Consider the following 20,069-nt stretch of genomic DNA (forward strand, 5'->3'; position numbering starts at 1 on the left):
TGCCTGATTCAGTGCCAGTATCAAACTTCAGGAAAAATCCAACATGTCTTTTAATTAACTCTTCTTTCAATCACATTACTTCAGCTGTTATCTCAAGATAACAAGGCTATATTATCAGCTTGGGTGTAAAGGCCTTTTAGGCAAATAAGTCTAATATTTACTAAAACTTGGGGCTTGGGAGAGGCTGAATACGTCAGAACCTCGTGAGTGTATTTGTGTAGTTAAGAGCTCTTATCCTGTTTCTCCACCCTCTTAAGAAGGATTAAGGGAGAGGCTTTTCCATTTCTCATGCTGGCTAGTATTTCTCTTTTTTATATATATAGTAATTTTATTAAACATTACAATTTCAAAAATCAGCAAGAGGATTAAACTTTAATAGGGACTATCAGTAAATCATTTGCAGAACTCAGAGGAGAGGAAAGGTGGGAAATGTCAGAAGAAAAACAAAATGGAATGTTTCCCCTTTATTTTTATCCACAAAAGCACTTTTAGCCAGTGTGTCTTAAAAATTTTAAGTCACACAGAAAACAAAACAAAAGTTCCCTTGAAAATTTTCTAATATTGCATAGAAAGGGCAGTATTTACTGTATATACAAGGCTACAATGTACTTGGTTGTTCAGAGACCCTTCTGAATTTAACAACTTGAGAAATAAGCAATTTTAGTCCTCTCTTAGGCATGAAAGCTGGCTTGGTGACTTTGGGTGAGTCCCTTTCTCATCCCAACCCAACTCACAGGCGTGGTGTTTGGGGAAAATAGGAGCTAGGAACATAATGTATTCTGCCTTCTGTTGTACAAAATAAAGGTGGAATATTAAATATAACAACAACAACAACAACAACAACAAAAGCTATTTTGTTTCTTAGTATCTGAACTTCTATTTATTTTTATCAACCATCCTCCCATTTCTTAAAACTGAGTTGTAAAAATCTTTGATTCCACTTGAAATAGAATCAACAGGATGAATGCTCTAGAACAGTGTTTCTCAACCTCAGGAACTTTAAGATGTGTGGACTTCAAAGGAGTTGAAGTCCACAAATCCTAAAGTCGCTAAGCTTGAGGAGCACTGCTCTAGAACTGAAATCTGAAAAACTTTGTTATGCATCCTTTTTTAAAAAAAAAAAAGAGAGGAAGAAATGACCTGCTAGAATTGTTTTCGTCTTTATCTCCTATCGAATCGATGTCTTTATTTTTCATTTTGCCATCCTGACAAGTACTTTTGGTTTTGTCCCTTTAGGGAACTTTGGAAATGTGATTGATGGAGCGTCGTCTGGAGCCAGGGGGAAAAAGAAGACCCATGAAGGTGAAGAGGAAGAAGGTGCCCCTTTGTTGCACGAAGGAACAGAAGAAGGTTCACATGACATTGCAATGCCTCTGATATCTACCACATCTCCTGAAAAGCCATTAATCACCGAAGGAAACAGGTAGATTCATGTCTGATAAATCTCCATCTTTTGTTCTCTTTAACCAGGACCCTTCAAATGGTAACACAAGCTGTAGTGTTGCTATATTGGCTAATCGTCCCAGTGAAATCATCTCCTGAGCCGTGCAGTTTAGAAGCAGCAATTATTAAATATAAACCAGTGTCTTAAAGTGGTTACCAGATCATTTTGATCTGAAACCAAGATTTGCAAATCATAGTATATAGCCTGTCCTTCTCATGTGTATATAATGCTCCTGCCAACTAACAGTTAAAACTATACAAAACGTGAAAATCATTTTTAAAAAGACAAAATGCTAAAATGATCAGATAATAAAAGCATGTGGTAGATAAAATGCCCTCAAGGCAAACTCAAATCCTGATGACAATATGTGGACATAACCATTCCGTTTTCTTGGCAGCAATACAGAGCTTACAGCCATGGAATGCTCTGGTGGTCTCCATTCCAAATGCTAACCAGATGTAACCCTGCTTAGCTTCCAAGTCTGGACAAGGTTGGCCACTTGCTGCAGTTTTCTGAGATGACATCCCAGATGTGATGCTTTTAATCAGTTAATGAAAGACCTCCAAATAAGTTGCCAACTAGGCTTCTTGAGGCATGGAGCCCCATTGTTTAAGTGCCGCCAGAGTAAACTTTTCCTGTTGTCACCACCAATCATGTCACTGCTATAGCTAAAAAGGCTCTTTTCATCAGAACTTAGGGAGTTTGATCACCAAGTGAGTCCTTTTGACATCATCAGGAATGTAGCTATGTCGCAATCCTTCCTCCAGTCCTCCCATATTTCCTCAGTCCCTTCACTGCTGTTGCAGTGGTAGTGGCAGAATTCCGTCTTCTCTTCATTTCTCTTTTATTTTTGACTCTGTCATAAATAATTTCCAGCATTAGAAGGTGAGAGGACAAGAAAGAAACCAAGAAAGTCCTTAAATTGTCCTCAGTTCCTCCCACCACTTGCCAGTGAGTGATGATGTGGGAACTTCATTTCAGATTCTTTTTAATGAGGGCATTGCTGAATGAAGAGTGCTTGAATTCTCAATTTTCTGGACTTTTTCATTGAATCAAAGAGTTGAAAGGAATTTCAGAGGTCATCAAGTCCTGCTCAGAGTAGGATCTATTAAACATTTAAGACAGAAGTTATCCATCTTCTATTGGAAGATTTCCAGTAATTGGGAGCATACCATTTCATGAGGCAGCCTAGTCCACTAGTTGACAGCACTTACCATCAGGAACTTCCATTAACTATTTAACTGAATCTACTTCCCTGTGGTTTCAATCCATTAGTTGTGCTCCTGAGGTAACAGAGTACAAGTTCACTTTGTCCTCTATATGACAACCCTTCAGACATATGAAGATTGGTATCAAATCTTCCCTCAGAAGCAGAAGAAACAGTAGATCATATACTCAGCTCATGGAAGAAGATCACACAAACCGATTATAAACAATGATATAACACAGTCACCAAATGATTCATTGGAACATCTGTTAAAATTATCATGTGCCAGTAATGAAAAATTGGTGGAAACATATAGTTGAAAAAGTAGTGATAAAATCAGTAAAATATTGTGAGATTTCCAAATACAAACTGATAAAGTCTTGGTGCATAACACACCAGGTTAAACTGTGGTAGAAAAGAAGAAGGTATGGCTAATTGATGTGGCAATACCAGGGGATAATAGAAGACAAAGAATTGGAGATGATCACAAACTGTCAAGATCTGTCGGGGTAATCAGCGAAGAAAACCATGCTGTGTCAGATGCAACTCCAGTTCCTTTATTGTTCTCTACCATATACAGAATCTTGCCAGACTAAAGGTTCCTTAACTGAGCTAAAAGGAAAAATACTCTTGGGAAATCTAGGGCAGGGCTAGTCTAACTTTCTTCCTCAGCCCCTCCATACTCTCCAAGGAATGCAAACTGTGAGGATGCTTATCAGCCTAGAATGTGCTCTCTTCCCCCCCCCCCCCCGCTCCAATCTCCATCACCTCACCTCCCTCCTTAGGGAAACATTACATCATAAGATCTGAAAATTGAAGTTGAAAGATTATGGCATAAACCGTGGTGTTCCCAGTGGTTATCGGCACCCTGGGTGGCATGTCAAAAAGCCTTGGATGGCACTTAGAAAATCTGCACATTGACAAATTTCCATCTGTCAATCACAAAAGGCCACACTACTTGGATCCACACATATACTACGCCGGTACATTACGACATCCTAGGTTCTTGGGAAGAACTTGATGCAAATGAAGGCCAACACCAGCTAAAGTACTGGCAGCTGTGATTTCACATTGTTGTGTCTATAATAATATAATAGAAGAAATAAAGGTAGGAGAGAGATTAGCAGCTGGGGCACCACATTTCATGCTGACCTATTTTCTGCCAATTCAAGACTGGGTAGAGAACACTAACTCAGCAGTAGGACAAGGCCCAATGTTACAATACTGTTGGTGTCTCAGCATACCAGGGCAAAGTGTTTTAGTTGTAACTAACAAAAGCTTCTCCTAAAGGCATCTTCAGCTCTTTCAGGCTTCCTTCTACTTCAAAAATAAAAATCAAAAGCAGGATTTCTCTAACGAATACCCCCCTCCCCCTGCTTATTATGTAACTCTTCTTTCTGGAGCTTCATCTGGAAGTTCATCTCTGGGTAATGTGATGTACCTGATGCATTTCAAGTAGTCCAGGGAAGGTTCAATTAGCAGTCTGGAAAGATTTGGGCATCTGAAGTGGAAGCATCTGAAAGAAAAAACTGTTGAACAGGTGGAAAATGTTACAGTTGCAAAAGAGGCTGCCTTGGAAATATTGTTCCCAGAAAACAAGCTGACAGGACAGGTCTTTGGAGGGACTCATCAGTCGGTGTGCCAGACTGATGGTGTATTTCGCAGAACTGAACTGTCTGCAGTTTACTTTGCATTTGTATGGAATGGTATTTTTAAGCACAAGGAATTTCTAAGCTCAGGTGTATTTCATTCATTCATTCATTTATTTAAGTCCACTTACATGGGCACTCATCAGGCAACAGTGACTCTGGGTGGCTAGCATAACATTTGGGGAAACTTGTCAGTCATGGCTGCTATCATGAATTTCTTTAAAAATGTATCAAATGACTTTGTACCGGACCGAGGTGTTCTGAGCGTAATGGTCCAGTCTAACAGTGATATAATATTAGCCTAACTGGCATCAGCTGATCTGAAAAAGGTAAGCAAGGTGAGATCTGGCTAGAGGTTGGATGGGAGATTACCTAACCCACCCCCCGAGGTGTAGCTAGACCAGGAAATAAAAACTAAGCCAATTCCATATTATTGCCAAGGAAACTAACATGGATGCATCCATGAAGTTACAGGAGTTAAGCTCAGCTCAAAAGAGAATTTGTCAGGAGTTAAGCTCAGCTCAAAAGAGAATCATGCTTGTGTCTTCTGCAGTACCCTCGAACTGTTTCATAAGTCAAAAGAGGGAAAGAAAAGTTTCCTATGTTATTGCCTGGTATGATGGGGAGAAGAAGGAAGGAAGGAGAAGGAGAAGGCAGAAAATTGAGAAGTGGGATGTTGTTGTTTATTCGTTTAGTCGCTTCCGACTCTTCGTGACTTCATGGACCAGCCCATGCCAGAGCTTCCTGTCGGTCGTCAACACCCCCAGCTCCCCCAGGGACGAGTCTGTCACCTCTAGAATACCATCCATCCATCTTGCCTTTGGTCGGCCCCTCTTCCTTTTGCCCCCCACTCTCCCCAGCATCAGCATCTTCTCCAGGGTGTCCTGTCTTCTCATTATGTGGCCAAAGTACTTCAGTTTGCCTTTAATATCATTCCCTCAAGTGAGCAGTCTGGCTTTATTTCCGGGAGGATGGACTGGTTTGATCTTCTTGCAGTCCAAGGCACTCTCAGAATTTTCCTCCAACACCACAGTTCAAAAGCATCGATCTTCCTTCTCTCAGCTTTCCTTATGGTCCAGCTCTCACAGCCATATGTTACTACAGGGAACACCATTGCTTTAACTATGCGGACCTTTGTTGTCAGTGTGATGTCTCTGCTCTTAACTATTTTATCAAGATTTGTCATTGCTCTTCTCCCAAGGATTAAGCGTCTTCTGATTTCCTGACTGCAGTCAGCATCTGCAGTAATCTTCGCACCTAGAAATACAAAGTCTTTCACTGCTTCTACATTTTCTCTCTCTATTTGCCAGTTCTCAATCAAGCTGGTTGCCATAATCTTGGTTTTTTTGAGATGTAGCTGCAAGCCAGCTTTTGCACTTTCTTCATTCACCTTCATCATAAGGCTCCTCAGTTCCTCTTCGCTTTCAGCCATCAAAGTGGTATCATCTTCATATCTGAGATTCTTAATGTTTCTTCCAGTGATTTTAACTCCAGCCTTGGATTCCTCAAGCCCAGCATGTCACATGATGTGTTCTGCATACAAGTTGAATAGGTAGGGTGAGAGTATACAGCCCTGCCGTACTCCTTTCCCAATCTTAAACCAGTCCGTTGTTCCGTGGTCTGTTCTTACTGTTGCTACTTGGTCGTTATACAGATTCTTCAGGAGGCAGACAAGATGACTTGGTATCCCCATTCCACTAAGAACTTGCCACAATTTGTTATGGTCCACGCAGTCAAAGGCTTTAGAATAGTCAATAAAACAGAAATAGAAGTTTTTCTGAAACTCCCTGGCTTTTTCCATTATCCAGCGGATATTGGCAATTTGGTCCCTAGTTCCTCTGCCTTTTCTAAACCCAGCTTGTACATCTGGCCAAGAAGTGGGATACCCATGGGCATATTTGGGAATCCCAAAGAGATTTTGGACCTTTTGACCAGGACCTTCTCAAACCCAGCGGCAGCAATGATCATAATTGAATTAGAGATAGTTTTTATTTTAAAAAAACAGGCAATTCTTGTATCACTACTTAGAGATGCTAGACATACATGACGTGTGTGATGTTCCTTGGGAAGTGGATCTCAAAATACCAATGAGCTTTTTTCTCTTTCAACAGAAACTATCTCTACTTGCCTTATGGCGAAAAGAAGCCTTGTGTCTATATCAAGAGCTTTTGGGGGGATCAAACCTTTAGGTTGTATTTCTCAAATATCCTGGAAAAAATGGGAGATCTCTTGGTAAGTCTGGGGAAATGCTGACATTTGAACTGCACACTAATCAGTTAAGAGAGACTCTCTCCCTATTAACAGTATGTATCTAAAGCATTGATTGCTACCTGGAATGATTTTAATGCCCTTCATGTAATTGCCCTTTGCTTGCCTTTCAGGAAGAAGGTTTAGAACAAGTGAAAGATCTAATTAAAGTTTCTGAGATTGCATCAGAAGAGAAAATGAAGTCAACTCTGACTGATTTTATCAACCAAAGTAGGTAAGAACATTGAGAGAAGAAATCTGCCAGAGTAGTCACAGGCAGTTGATAAGGATTAGGAACTGGTGATATTTGGAAAAAGTTACACTTTCTTAATCATGCAGAGAAAAGCCAGTTTGGTGTAGTGGTTAAAGCACCAGGCTAGAAACTATGAGACTGTGAGTTCTAGTCCCAGTCTTAGGCATGAAGCAAGCTGGGTGACCTTCGGCCTGTCCTCTCTCTCAGCCCTAAGAAGGAGGCAATGGCAAACCACTTCCGAAAAACCTTGCCAAGAAAACTGCAGGGACTAGTCCAGACAGTCACTAGGAGTCAACACTGACTCACATACACAGAAATCATGCAGAAACAATTTCTAACGGATGTCTACACTGATTTTGATTCTGTCCTGCATCAGTTTTTGACTTATTTTTAAACAAATCCTAGGCTTACAAAAATCCCTTTACTTTTGATTAATTTTCCACAAAATAAACTTCTGTACATAGTTATTTTTGTAGTCATCTGAACTTAAAATATGTGTCTTTTGATCAATGTTTATATATTCTTCCAAGAACTGAATTGCAAAAAGGTTGAGAAATATGAAGCTTGAATGGTAACCAGGTTTTATCCTGCATATACGTGTGGGAAGTGCGACTCAGCTTGAAAATGAAGACTAATCAAAATCTTTGAGCATCCTAGCTAAATCATAATTGCTTGCTTGTTTGTATTCTGTAAATATAAAAGATACTGCTGCCTTTGATTCCAACTATAAAGAACTACTTTCAATTGTTTTTCCTTTATAAATTTCCCTGCAATTCATTACTAGATAATCTAGCAAGCTTTTGAATCTACCAGAAGAACATAATATTTATTGGAAATAATCACTGACAACTCTTGTAGATAGATACTGCAAAAATCTTCAAGATCAACGTAGTTATAAATATTTGTTTAAACCTCTGTTGGGTGCAGTTGTAGAGATGCAAAATAACAACATATTCCCCCAACAAATTAATTTCCATTGAAATATTAACATATAAATTGTGTTTCTGAGTCTTCATGTTTTTCACAAATCATTTATATTTATGTCTCCGTTTTAATATTGTGCCATAAATCGAAGCTATCTTAGTATCACCTGCCTCTCCTGCTTTGCTAGATATATGTATACTCCAGAAGAAGTGCTATGTCTTATTTTGTAGGAATGATCTTTTATTGCCTCTAAAGTTGCTTTTGTGCATCCATAGGGCCTTTATCTCAAATGCTGAAAAAAAGCCCAAACTGATGAATCGGACAGCTTTGGATAAAAAAAGGCTGAAACTGTGCAAGCAAGAATTGGTATGTGAACTATTTGATGGGGTTGTTGCTGGAAGGAGTTAGAAACCTTCTGCATCAATTGCTTCATATATGTGCTAAGCTATGCTTGATTTAACTATAGTTTATTGAATAAACTGACAAAGCTGGAGTTCCATCATGTGGTAGGCTAGGAATGTGGTAAGCCTTGACCAAAATGGCTGGGTTTCCACAACACATTATGGCAAACACATTATCATAGGTTGCATGATCCCTACCTACTGTGGAATTCAATCACCCATGAAATGCTGAGTCTGGCCACCATCCAGCCTGATTGGTCCAGTTCTGCATACTTACACAGATCTGAAGGAGCAATGTGGGGAAATGCTAAAAGAAAATGACAAATGGAAAGACCATTATTTTTGTTGTAAATAATTCAGTCACCTCTAGTGATGCACTATCATTCAGGACTACAGTCACGAATGACATGAAACATGGTGGCAGAGGGGAATTTAGTTATATCAACAAACATGGGCAAAGAACCATGATCATCTGTCCTTTCTACATCCTAGTACAGAGTCTGGCAACTTTCCTGAGGCTTGGAATCCACCCTTTTAAATTTTGGGGGCCTTCAAGGGTCATAGGACATGTGGCTGCCAATGTCATGTTGTCACTGGCACCATCACAAGCAAATCTGTCCATTGGGGGGAATTTCGGCGGATGTGTTAGGAAGAAAATGTGTGCTTGATGACTGTACCTTTTTGTCCCTCAAATCTCTGCAGTTGGAAGGATTAGCCTTGCTCTGAGGGGTTGGAAGTTTGAAAACTGATCTGTTAGTTTTGCAGCTCCCCACAAAGGACTTAGAGCTGCAGGTTGCCTTCTCCTATCCTAGTAGAGCATTTGGATCCCCTGGAATTAAGTGGGTCCCATAAGTAACCAGCTGCTTCTCTGCTCTTCTGTGCTCTTACAGGAAGCCATGTCGAAAGATACTAAAGGGATTCTCCAACAGCAAAAAAAGAAGATTTCACTAGATGAAATGATGCGTGAAACACAAAACTTTATAGAGAGGATTCGGTTCTTAGTTGATGAGGTAAAGCCTCAAGTTTCCTTTCTTGACCCACTAGACCAGGGTTCCTCAACCTTGCTGGCTGGGGGATTCTGGGAGTTGAAGTCCACACAGCTTAGAGTTGCCAAGGTTGAGGAACCCTGCATTAGACCCTCAAAGGCAAAACTCTACTTCATGCCTTAGAAATGACTTGTTATAGCTAATATTTCTTGAGACCAGAACATTTCTTGCAAATTGCTTTGAGCATCTCCAGATTAAAGAATAAAAGCGTGACTAATTAGACAATACTAAGAATCAGCAACAATAAATATGCTTGACATCTCTGTTGTGAATCCTGAACATGAGGAAGGATAATGTCTCCTTAGCCTATATCCTAATATTTCTAAGAAGCTCCTCTCTCTCTCTCACCTACAAAAGCTTATTTTATGTTGTGATGTATACATTTGGGCTGAGAACATTCAGCCTCACTCCCTACCCAACTGATTCAGCTGATGTGCAAATGCAGTTTTAGTTTCACTCTATACTGTACTGAATACAAGCAAGACAACATGTAAGTAGTGCATTGGGATGCCACATTTCCTGGTGGGTTTTTTTTCAGCAGAAGTACATGTTAGCAGATTGCTAGGAAAGCCTTTGGCCCCGGAGAGATCAGAAAAGTCACACACCAGGCATTTCTATAAAAATAATTTTATTTACAGAAGACAAACATATTTAAAGGCTGTTTGCTGAGAGGAGATATTTCTCTCAGCTGCATATTCTCTGCAAGCCTACACAGAAGGGAAATTGAAACTAAAACAAGGCCAGGCTCGTTCTTCTCCCCAGGTGCAAAAATTAACATCCGAAAAGAGGACAATTAAATTCAACCTCTTCACCTGGCCAAAATGATTAGTTACCATAGTAACCTTAATCTGTAGTAGAAAACATATTAACAGTACATGGTTCCCCAGTCATTATGTATAAGCATGAACTGGGAAAAGTAGCTTAAATTATTTTTTTCTCTAACCTTCCCTTAAAAAAAAATTATGCAGGCATAGGTTCTAAAAAACCCTCTATTATCACCCATGGATTTAAACACACACACACACACACACTCCCCTGTGTAGAATTGACAGTTAAAAAGAGGGAGCACAGGAGTGGAATGAAAGGATTAAGTCTCCTCATTCCAATATATTTAATGATGCCAAACTGGATAGGATCATCCTGTGCTGAAAGTTAGACATTAAAATATGCAGTATATAAACCATCAAATCTGAGTTCTGAGTCTTGCAAAAAAGGTATAGTAGCATGCCTTAAATGTAGGCTGAAAAGAATTCTTGTAATTTCAAGCTATGCGTGTATTTTAATTTTGAAATAAGACCATGATGTGTTTAACAACCACTCAGCCCTTGTTCATCAATTTGTATTATTTTTCAAATTGTGGCTGTTTCAAAAAAAAAAAAAAAGATTTTGCAAGCTGGACGCCTTCCTTAATGCTGCAAATGTCCCTCTTTTCAAGCCTCAACATACAGTGCCTGACGTGTTTATCTGGATGCTGAGCAACAACAAAAGAATTGCCTATACAAGAATCCCAGCCAAAGATGTGCTGTATTCTCCTGCGAATGAGCAACGGGGCAAGCACTGTGCGAAGATTAAAACCCACTTCTTGAAAGTAAGGCTGAAAACAAGTATAATAATTTTAATACTGCCTAATTCTTACAGGACTTTGACCAGGTTGCCAGGGACATTTGTAAAAGTGGTGGCAGGGACCTGCATCCTTTGGATGAAAGCTTCTGAATCTCTTAGGCTGGTTTCCCATCGATTGAAAGAGAGAGAGATTGTCAGCCCTTAGTGGTAGGCCAGGTCATTATTGCCCCACCCACTCTGGTCCTGGCCTCCAATCAAATATAAGCAGCCCCTCTTAGTCCAGCAGTTTGTTTAACACTAGCCAATCAGATGCTTTTGGGGTGCTCGCAAGCAGGAGATGGAGATTGAGGCAAAGGGGTAGTTGAAGCCCCCACATCGTGCTTCAATTGACCCTCTGCCTTTAGTTCCTGCTCCTGATGATTAGAACCCCAGCCACCATCTTGGTTTTTTGAACGCCCCCACCACCCACCCCATGCATGCCCCTGGTTGGATATTCCCATCCTGTTTTGGTTCCTCTGCAACAGGTATTTGGAATCATCAGAAAGTCAGTATGGTGTAATGGTGAAGGTGCTGGACTAGAAACCAAGAGATCATGAGTTCTAATCCTCCTGCCAGCATGAAAGCTGTCGGGGGGATTTAAGCCAGTCATTCTCACTCAGCCCACCCACCTCACAGGATTGTTGTGGGAACAATAGGAGGTGGGAACATTCTGTATGCTTCCTTGAGTTATTAAAACTAAATCTAATAATAATAAATAAATCTCCCAAAGCTTGACTGTCCAATACTAATGAATTCTGTTCTGCTCACTATCAACTTTTTCTACCAAAATTTCAAAAGACCTTCATAGGGAAAAAAAATTGTTTTAAAGAATTCAGCTAAACATGAGTTTTCCTTCCTTCAACATGGCTATGTTCACACAACACCCAATGTCCACACACACAAACTATTGTGACTTAACACAATGGCCTGATTTATGCAACTGACTGAGATGATGGCCAAATTCTCGCCACACCTTGAGCTAACATGACCCATCTCCATTTTAGCATGGTCAAGAGTGTTGTGTGAACCCAGCTGGTAAGTGTTTAGATTCCAAGACTGATGATAAAATGGGAACGCAAATGCCTCAGGGGTACATTAAAGGTATCTGCCTTAAGATGTCTTCAGGTGTCAAGCGCTTCTAGTCCGAGTGGGAGTCAGATCATACTCAGTCTCTCCAGGACTCAAAGATGTGGGGAAACGGGATGCACATTTTGTGTGTATACTGTTGAATTAATTTTAACTCCTGGCAACTGCATGGACAAATCTTGGCAAGATTTTTTGGAAGTATTTTGCCATTCCTCCTTCTTCCTAGGGCTGAGAGAGAGGGACTGGCCCCAAGTCACCCAGCTGGGTTTGTGCCTAAGGCAGAACCCACAATCTCCTTGTTTCTAGCCCCGTGGCTTTAACCACTACACCAACTTGGCTCTTGGGATGTGCTGTACAACCTTAACTGCATTGGCTTTCTCTATCTTATAAACCTATTATAGGCGTAGTGGCAAGTTAGTAGATGTATAGTACAGATGAATTTTGCACTTTTACATTTTTCTGTGGATAGGAATTCTCTCTCATCTCAATCTAAACATCTCTCCTATTGGTCAGATTTATATTCTTAGGGCTGACATCATTTCTGGATCTGTCTGTCTGTCTACAGTACAAATGTATTTTGTCACTGCTTTCTTCCATACTGCCTTTTCAACTTATAGTATGTCCTACAGCCCTAGGATGTGCTGAGTCTCCCTTCCAAGTACTACCCCAGTTAGATCCTGCTTAGCTTTTCATGGTCAGCAGAAGTCAGCTAGATGATGCTGCCAGTGGAGTGCTCTGAAAAAAGTTATGCTTAGAAGTATCACTGGTGATTTGACATTTTAACTTCTTCCTTTAGTTGCCAGGGAAAAGGCCTCCAGGCTGGAATGTCCATGGAAAAGTTGACACTTATCTCTGGCTTAGCTCTGCTAACTACGCCCATACTATTCTGGACAACTTACCAGTTGGATATGAAACAGAAACACCTTTGGCAGCAACAGGACATCATCCTGCTCCCTCACCTGTCAGTCTGATCTACAAAAGTGAGACATACTTTAAATTTGGGGGAACTTTTGCAGGCTACTAAATTATCTAATCCAGGGTTCCTCAACCTTGGCAACTCTAAGCTGTGCGGACTTCAACTCCCAGGATTCCTCAGCCAGCATGGCTGGCTGGGGAATCCTGGGAGTTGAAGTCCACACAGCTTAGAGTTGCCAAGGTTGAGGAACCCTGATCTAATCTATATTGTGCAATTATTGCTTAGAGCTTCATGCATTTCTTTGGATCTTTAAAGAGCAACAGAGTTAAATTTTTAAAATTATCCTCTGTTGTTGCAGAGGATAAAACCTAGATCATTGGTTTAGAGTAGAAAGAGGAATTTTGATTGAATTTTCCTGATTTTATGTGCTGCTCAATAAGAACATAACTGCCTTGGAAGATGATGGAGTCATTTTTTATTAAAAAAAAATTAAACAGAAGCCATGAACTGGATTGTATGACTGTTTAAGTCCATTCTATTAGGGAGTGAGGATTAATGTAATCCGGATCAACTGCCCCATCCATTTTGTTATAAAATATCTGGACATGAATTTGCTCGTCTAATGAGGGGCAAATAAGGGTTGTACTTAATTTTCAGCATGTATGAAGGACTGGGACTTTGGGCTTTGTCTTTATTCTCACAGTAAAAATATTCCTCCTTGCTTAAACCAGGGTGTTTTGAAGCACTTCTTGGAATGACCATGTGAATGATCTCATGGTCATTCCAGGAAGTGCTGAAAAAGAAGATGCAGTAGTTGCAGAGAATCTCATACTGCTGCATGTGTTGTTGGGGAAGGAGGGAAAGAAAAAGCCAAAAGCATACAATTTCAAATGTGAACTGGTTATTTCTTCTGGAAGACAATGACTAGCCAGGCTACTTTCCAGCTAGTCTTCCACTCACCATGGATTGGCAAGAAGAAAAACAAAGCCACCTGCTCCCTGCTCTTTTATATCCCCTAATTCAAACTATGTTTCTTTCCCACTCCTGATCATTCCCCAAGTGATGTTCATAACTCTCTCCATTACCTGCTTGCAGCCAAGAATATCTTTCAGCTGAGAGCTCACATGTATCAAGCAAGAGGACTTATTGCAGCTGACAGCAGTGGCCTTTCAGATCCTTTTGCCAAAGTTACTTTTGTTTCCCACTGCCAGACCACAAAGGTAAGGGAAAATGGGAAGAATTAATGTGCTTAGAGCAGTGTTTCTCCACCTCAGCAATGTTAAGATGTGTGGACTTCAACTCCCAGAATTCCCTAGCCAGCATGCTGCCTGAGGAATTCTGGGAGCTGAAGTCCACACATCTTAACATTGCTGAGGTGGAGAAACACTGACTTAGAGGGATGGGGTGGTGGCGAGCTGGATGTCATTAGACAATCCAACCCAGAGGAAATCCTTCTGCAGGTGTAAGCAGGTATAGGAAAACCTGTTCTGTAAATTGTTGGCTGAATGATCCAGAGTGCAAGAGTGAATGTATTTTATTTATTTTAGAAATGTGCAAGGCCACCCAGCTCTGCAGTGACTCTGGGTGGCATGCAATAAAGATAATCATACAATATAATTTAAAAAACCCAAACATTGGAAGAAAAACAACCATTTAAGACAATCAAACACACAGGACCCACTGCCTGCTTAACCCAAGGCCTGGGGAAAGAGCCCAGTTTTCAGCACAACCCAGGTGGAGGCCAGATATATCTAAGGTAGAGGGTGTCATTTGTTGCATGTATTTAATATTGCCAACTCTTATGCTTTTGGCCTGATTATATGAGATTGGGGCACGGACACGAAAGGGCTAATGAATCCAGGGTTCAATCTTTCCCCAGGGTGTCCTCAGGATATGGTCAAAAAGTTGAGATGGCAACTGTGATGATGCAGCTGAAATTCTGCCTGTTTTTTATGTGTGTTTCAAGGCAAACTTCAGTTGCAGCCTTGTATTTGTTTGTTTGTTTGATTTATCCTGCCTTCATTTTATGTCAACTCAAGGCAGCATACATACCTAATGCTCTGACCTCCTAGTTTCCCCACAACAACAACCCTGTGAGGTGGGTTGGGCTGAGAGAGAGCGGCTGGCTCAAAGTCACCCAGCCAGCTTCCGTGCCTAAGGGAGGACTAGAACTCGCAATCTCCTGGTTAGTAGCCCAGGACCTTAGCCACAAGACCAAACTGGCTCTCTCTTGTGTCTGCCATCTTGACTTGTTTGACCCCACCCTGGTCTTTCCCAACATGGTGCCCTCCCCAGCTGATGTTCTTTAGCTTACACACCAAAGATATGCCTAACGCAAGGATCACTGGTTTCAAATTTATTGAATTATTCTTTGACCATCCTTGTATTAAGTCATGCTTATCTGGGAGTAAGTCCCATTTCACATCCACTGAAAACAAGGAACATTTAGGTGCTTTCACTGTGCTTTGAAACTCCCCAACTTAGGGTCTTCCAAAGGTATTGGACTACAATTCCCAACCAAAATGGCTAAAAATGGCCATTTGGACCCATTGTGTTGAAAACCATTGCCAAATTCATTTGGAGGCATCAGGTTATAGCAGGATAAACCCTACCACCTTCTTGCAGGCATTGCTATTATTGATATGCTCTTTTCCTCCTCTCCCTTAGATCATTCAGCAAACCTTGTCTCCTACCTGGAATCAGATGTTGCTTTTTAATAATATTCAGCTTCATGGGGATGGCAAAGAAATTGCTGAATTCCCTCCTGTGGTCATCGTGGAACTCTACGATGATGATGCAGTGGTAAAGATAATTTTCCACATATTTATATACATTTTTTTTAAAAAGGCTTGCTGGGTCAATGTAATGATATTAAATTGATACTTATATTTTTGAAAGCATCTCATTGTTATAAACAGAGTACAAGCAATGCCTAGAAGCTGAGGGTGCTCCAGCAAAGTTATTCTACTTCTATCGATATGGTGAAAGAGCTGAGCAAAACACGGATTTGATGCCTTTTCATTAGGAATCAACCATGTTTGATCTAATATATTCTAGTTTTTCTACGAAAGGGAGAAACTCAATCAAGCAAGAGAAGATCAGTCCAGCAGGTCAAATAAGACCCTCGAGAAGTAGGTGCAGGCCTGGACTGGAAACAGAACATCCATATTTTTAGGTCCCCAAGCCCCAGTTTCACATGACTTGGGTGTCCCCATCCAAATCCCCCCAAATCTTCTAAAATGGCCAAATGTGGTATGATTGCTGCCATTTCTTTCTGGGATCTCAGGCAAAGATGCTGATGTCTCATTGTAATTTCTGCAAGATGCCTAGGTTTTTTTCTGAGATCTCAAGAAATTGAGATCTCATGTTATCAGGTGATCCTACGAGTGTTGAGCATTGTGTGCAATTATTTTAATTTGGGTGGTGGGTTACAGGTGTCACTTTGGGGAAAATGGATGTCATCTTGCCAAACTGGATTGGGTATCAAAATTTAATGGGCCTCAGGTGAGATTTGGCCAAAGCTAGATTCCAGGATGTGCCTGACATGCAAGAATAACTTTACAGGGAAGAAAAGTAAAATATTAGCAAATTAAAAACCTTACCTTGACTAAGGGAATTCTGACATAATGCCCATTCCAGTTTCTGAAATATCACCAAGGGCTTAGCCACATTCACATTTTATTTCCGTGACAGCACACTTGTCATTTAACCTCCGTTAATTGATTCACTAGGTGCCATCAAATCAGGGTTGTTGACTCTTAGCAACCATGTACATAGACCTTCTTTCTATATGGGATTATCTTTCCCCAACGTGGACCTTCAGATCTTCTAACGCTGCTGGAATTCCCTTTTTGTACATCCCTCAATGGACTTCTAAGCCACTTACAGTTGATTGATTGAAGCTGCATAGAAGTAGTAGGCTGGACAAATAAACAATTAAATGAAAGTGCAGGATCCTTTGTCTCTGCTGAATCCAGACAGTTAATAATGCTGCACTGCTTAATAGCTCTTTTGCTTACAGCAATGACTACAAGCATGAACTTGGAGGATTGGCAGAACGTGGACTAAATGGTACTGAGTATTTTTCTTTTTAAACATATAGGGAAAATCAGAATATATTGGTGCAACTGTGGCTGCCCCAGTAACAACACTGGTGGGGGACAAATACGAGCCGCCAAAGCTTAGTTACTACCCCGTGTACTGTGGCAGTCTTTCCGGAGGAGATCTTCTGGCTGCATTTGAACTGCTTCAGGTGAGTTTGGAATAATTTCTTTTTTAATTGTTGGATTCAACTGTACTCTACAACAGTGTTTCTCAGCCTCGGCCACTTTAAGATGTGTTGAGGTTGAGAAACACTGCTCTTCTGTATATGATGATGATGATGATGAACCATCAAGTGTTTTTTTTTTTACTTCTAGTGACCACATAAATAGATGTACATACTTTCCTTGGCTTTAGCTTAGCACATTGTGTGAAATAACCATTGTGAAGTGTAAATCATAGTGGTTACAGATATGCCCAAGTTGAAGGGACACAACCACAGATGAGCCCCGAAACCTCTGTAGTAGTCCCCAAGCTCCTGCAAATGTCACCCCTGAATTGTAGTTTTAATTTACCGGAAGGGTGACTTCCATGTAATTTTCTTGGCAATAATATGGAAATGGTTCACCATTTCAGTATATATACTGTATATATTTTAATTCCTCAGTCTAACCTATACCCCTAAGATTTCTAGGCATTCTCCCATCCAAATACTAACCAGGTCAGATTCAGCTTAGCTTTTTGAGATCCACCAAGATCAACTAGGTGCTGGGATACTCTGAAGCACAGTTGTTGAATACATAGGAAATAATCAGATGAATTGCATAGAATTTAAATTATATTTAAAGCATAATAGATAAATTTATCATAATGCATTCAAAACTTAGTTTTTGTTGCTTATTTGGATCTGTCAGCTAAGAAACAGTGATGTAAGCTATCCCTCTAAATGCCTTCTCTTCCCAAAATATTCTGCTGTGTGTACAATATGTTCTGAGCAAGCACTTCTGTACCACCAATGATGCTCTCTACACTTGAAGAGAACTACTAGGGATGAATCTAGCTTGGTATTTAAATCCTTCCCAAACAGCTGATTTGTTTTTGTTTTGAGTAATTTCCCCTTCTAGGTCCTTAAAAAACCCAGCAAGCTATGCTTTGTTTGATATGTAATTCATTAGAATTTTTGGGAATGTATTCTACTGAATTGATTGCTTATGTGTCATCAAGTTGGTGTCAACTCTTAGCAATCATACAGATAGATTTTCTCCAGAAGGATCTGTCCCCAAGCTGACCCTCCAGGCCTTCCATGGTGCACCCATTGCCGCTATAACTGAGTCCTTTTGCCTTGTTACTGGTCTTCCTCTTCTCTTTCCTTCAAACTGTAGTCAATTACAACATCCCAGTGAGTGGCATGGAAAGTTTTGAAGAAGTACAATCACAGATTAATAAAATAAATGGTTGATAAACGGTTGAATAGACCAGATGTCCTCCCACTGTATTCCTCTTTTCATGTAAATAGAAAACAGTGTAATCCCATATTATTATACAAATATATTAACTGTATATTAAAATATACTTTTTGTTGGTACCTTCAAGTCAGTTTTGATTCCTTGCAACTACATAGACAAGACTTAGCAACATTTTTCAGAAGTGGTTTGCCATTGCCTCCTTCTTAGGGCTGAGAGGGTGTAACTGGCCCAAGGTTACCCAGTTGGCTTTGTGCTTAAGGCAGGACTAAAACCCATGATCTCCTGGTTTCTAGTTCAGTGATTTTAGCCACTACATCAAACTGGCTCTCACTAAAATATCCTAATAGATGAATATATTAGCTAAACAGAGAAATAACACATATTTTTTTCTGGCAAACTGTCCTTCCTATGACTTTCAGAAACCTCAAAAGGTAAATTATGTCAAAAGTAGCCAGAAAAAATCCAGTTTGGATAGATCTGTGTTTTTTGAGAAAAGAAAAGTTTAGAAATGTATACCTAAGTATGTATTACCTGGGAGATGCTGTGCAGACTTTTAAAAACATAGATTAAACAGATATATGGCTAAATGAATGCACAAGGAAAAGAGCTACAAAACAGGTGGACTTCTGTCTTTTTACAGACCAGGTAGCATTTGATAAATGATTTTGCAAAGGTATAAAAGAATTATCTCTATTTTACTTTCAAATACTTTGGGATTCTTCTCATTGCAGAATACATAATATGATTTATTGCCCTTTATACGCTACTATCACTTTTCTCCACATTCCTATAGTTCATTGATATATTTAGTTGCTGTTTTCTCTGCTATAGCAAAGTGTTTGTAATGGCTTTTGTCTTCTGCATGTATATAAGGCATTTTATCTCTTCCTGGAAATGGCTAAGTTCAATGGATGGCTTGAAATATGTGATGCATGTAAAAAAGTGGCAGGGCTTCATGCAGTTGCAGCCATCTTGACATTTTTGCCCCCCTGGACACCCTTTGAAACAGGCCAAGTACAAGTTTCCAAACTGTGGTTCAAACTTCAGCATTGTTGTGGCTGCTGGGGAGAATGTGGTTTGGTGTCACACTGCATCATATGTTAAGAATGAACTATGATCTTTCAGTAGGCCCATCTTGCACTGAACTATGAAAGACATCAAGTCAGTAAGAATGATCTTCCTGTAGAAATATCTTATAGGAAGATTTTACTTGAATAAAAGAGGAGAAAAGGACTGTTGATTTGATTATGTTAGTTCCAGGGAGAATTGCAGGATATTTTTTCAGAGTATTTTTAACAGCATCACAGCTGAACAATAAACTATGTTTTTCTTCTATAGGTCTCTGATTCTGGCCCAGAAAACCTTCCACCTCTTGATCCTCCAGATGCCAGCCTAATCTATCCAGTCCCAGCCAACATCCGACCTATATTAAGTAAATATAGAGTAGAGGTAGGTTGAGAAAGAACAACTCACTAATGATCTTCTGAGCTCTTATCTACTACATGCAGATGTGCTTAAATCAGGAATTGATGCAAACTTTTGTGATAGTAGGTGAGTTTGCTCACTCCCCCTTCGTACTTCTAGTATACACCTATATGGATGTCGTTCTTCCCCTGCCAAATGTTTTGTTCTAGAGAGAGAGAGATCATGGTGGTCCCACATTTACAGAAGTCCTTGCAATTCATAATGTATTGACATCATACTTTGGGATTCTTAGCCCAGAAAAGGAGATCCAAGTCGTGTGCCTCTTCTTCCTCAATGATTCTCTTGCTTCTCCTTCATGTACA

General features: G+C 40.1%; 1 protein-coding gene across 1 annotated transcript in view; it reads left to right on the forward strand.

Moving 5' to 3' along the window:
- Positions 1-20,069, forward strand: part of FER1L6 (fer-1 like family member 6) — a 96,478-nt gene that overhangs the window by 37,125 nt on the left and 39,284 nt on the right. Inside the window, exons 13-23 of the mRNA XM_063299650.1 lie at positions 1,237-1,423; positions 6,412-6,532; positions 6,682-6,782; positions 8,000-8,090; positions 9,016-9,135; positions 10,607-10,759; positions 12,656-12,839; positions 13,871-13,995; positions 15,443-15,577; positions 16,878-17,027; positions 19,621-19,731. Coding sequence (XP_063155720.1) covers positions 1,237-1,423; positions 6,412-6,532; positions 6,682-6,782; positions 8,000-8,090; positions 9,016-9,135; positions 10,607-10,759; positions 12,656-12,839; positions 13,871-13,995; positions 15,443-15,577; positions 16,878-17,027; positions 19,621-19,731 — 1,478 coding nt within the window. The remainder of the gene's footprint in view (positions 1-1,236; positions 1,424-6,411; positions 6,533-6,681; positions 6,783-7,999; positions 8,091-9,015; positions 9,136-10,606; positions 10,760-12,655; positions 12,840-13,870; positions 13,996-15,442; positions 15,578-16,877; positions 17,028-19,620; positions 19,732-20,069) is intronic.

This window comes from Candoia aspera, chromosome 3 (assembly GCF_035149785.1).
Source record: "Candoia aspera isolate rCanAsp1 chromosome 3, rCanAsp1.hap2, whole genome shotgun sequence".
Lineage (NCBI taxonomy): Eukaryota > Metazoa > Chordata > Lepidosauria > Squamata > Boidae > Candoia > Candoia aspera.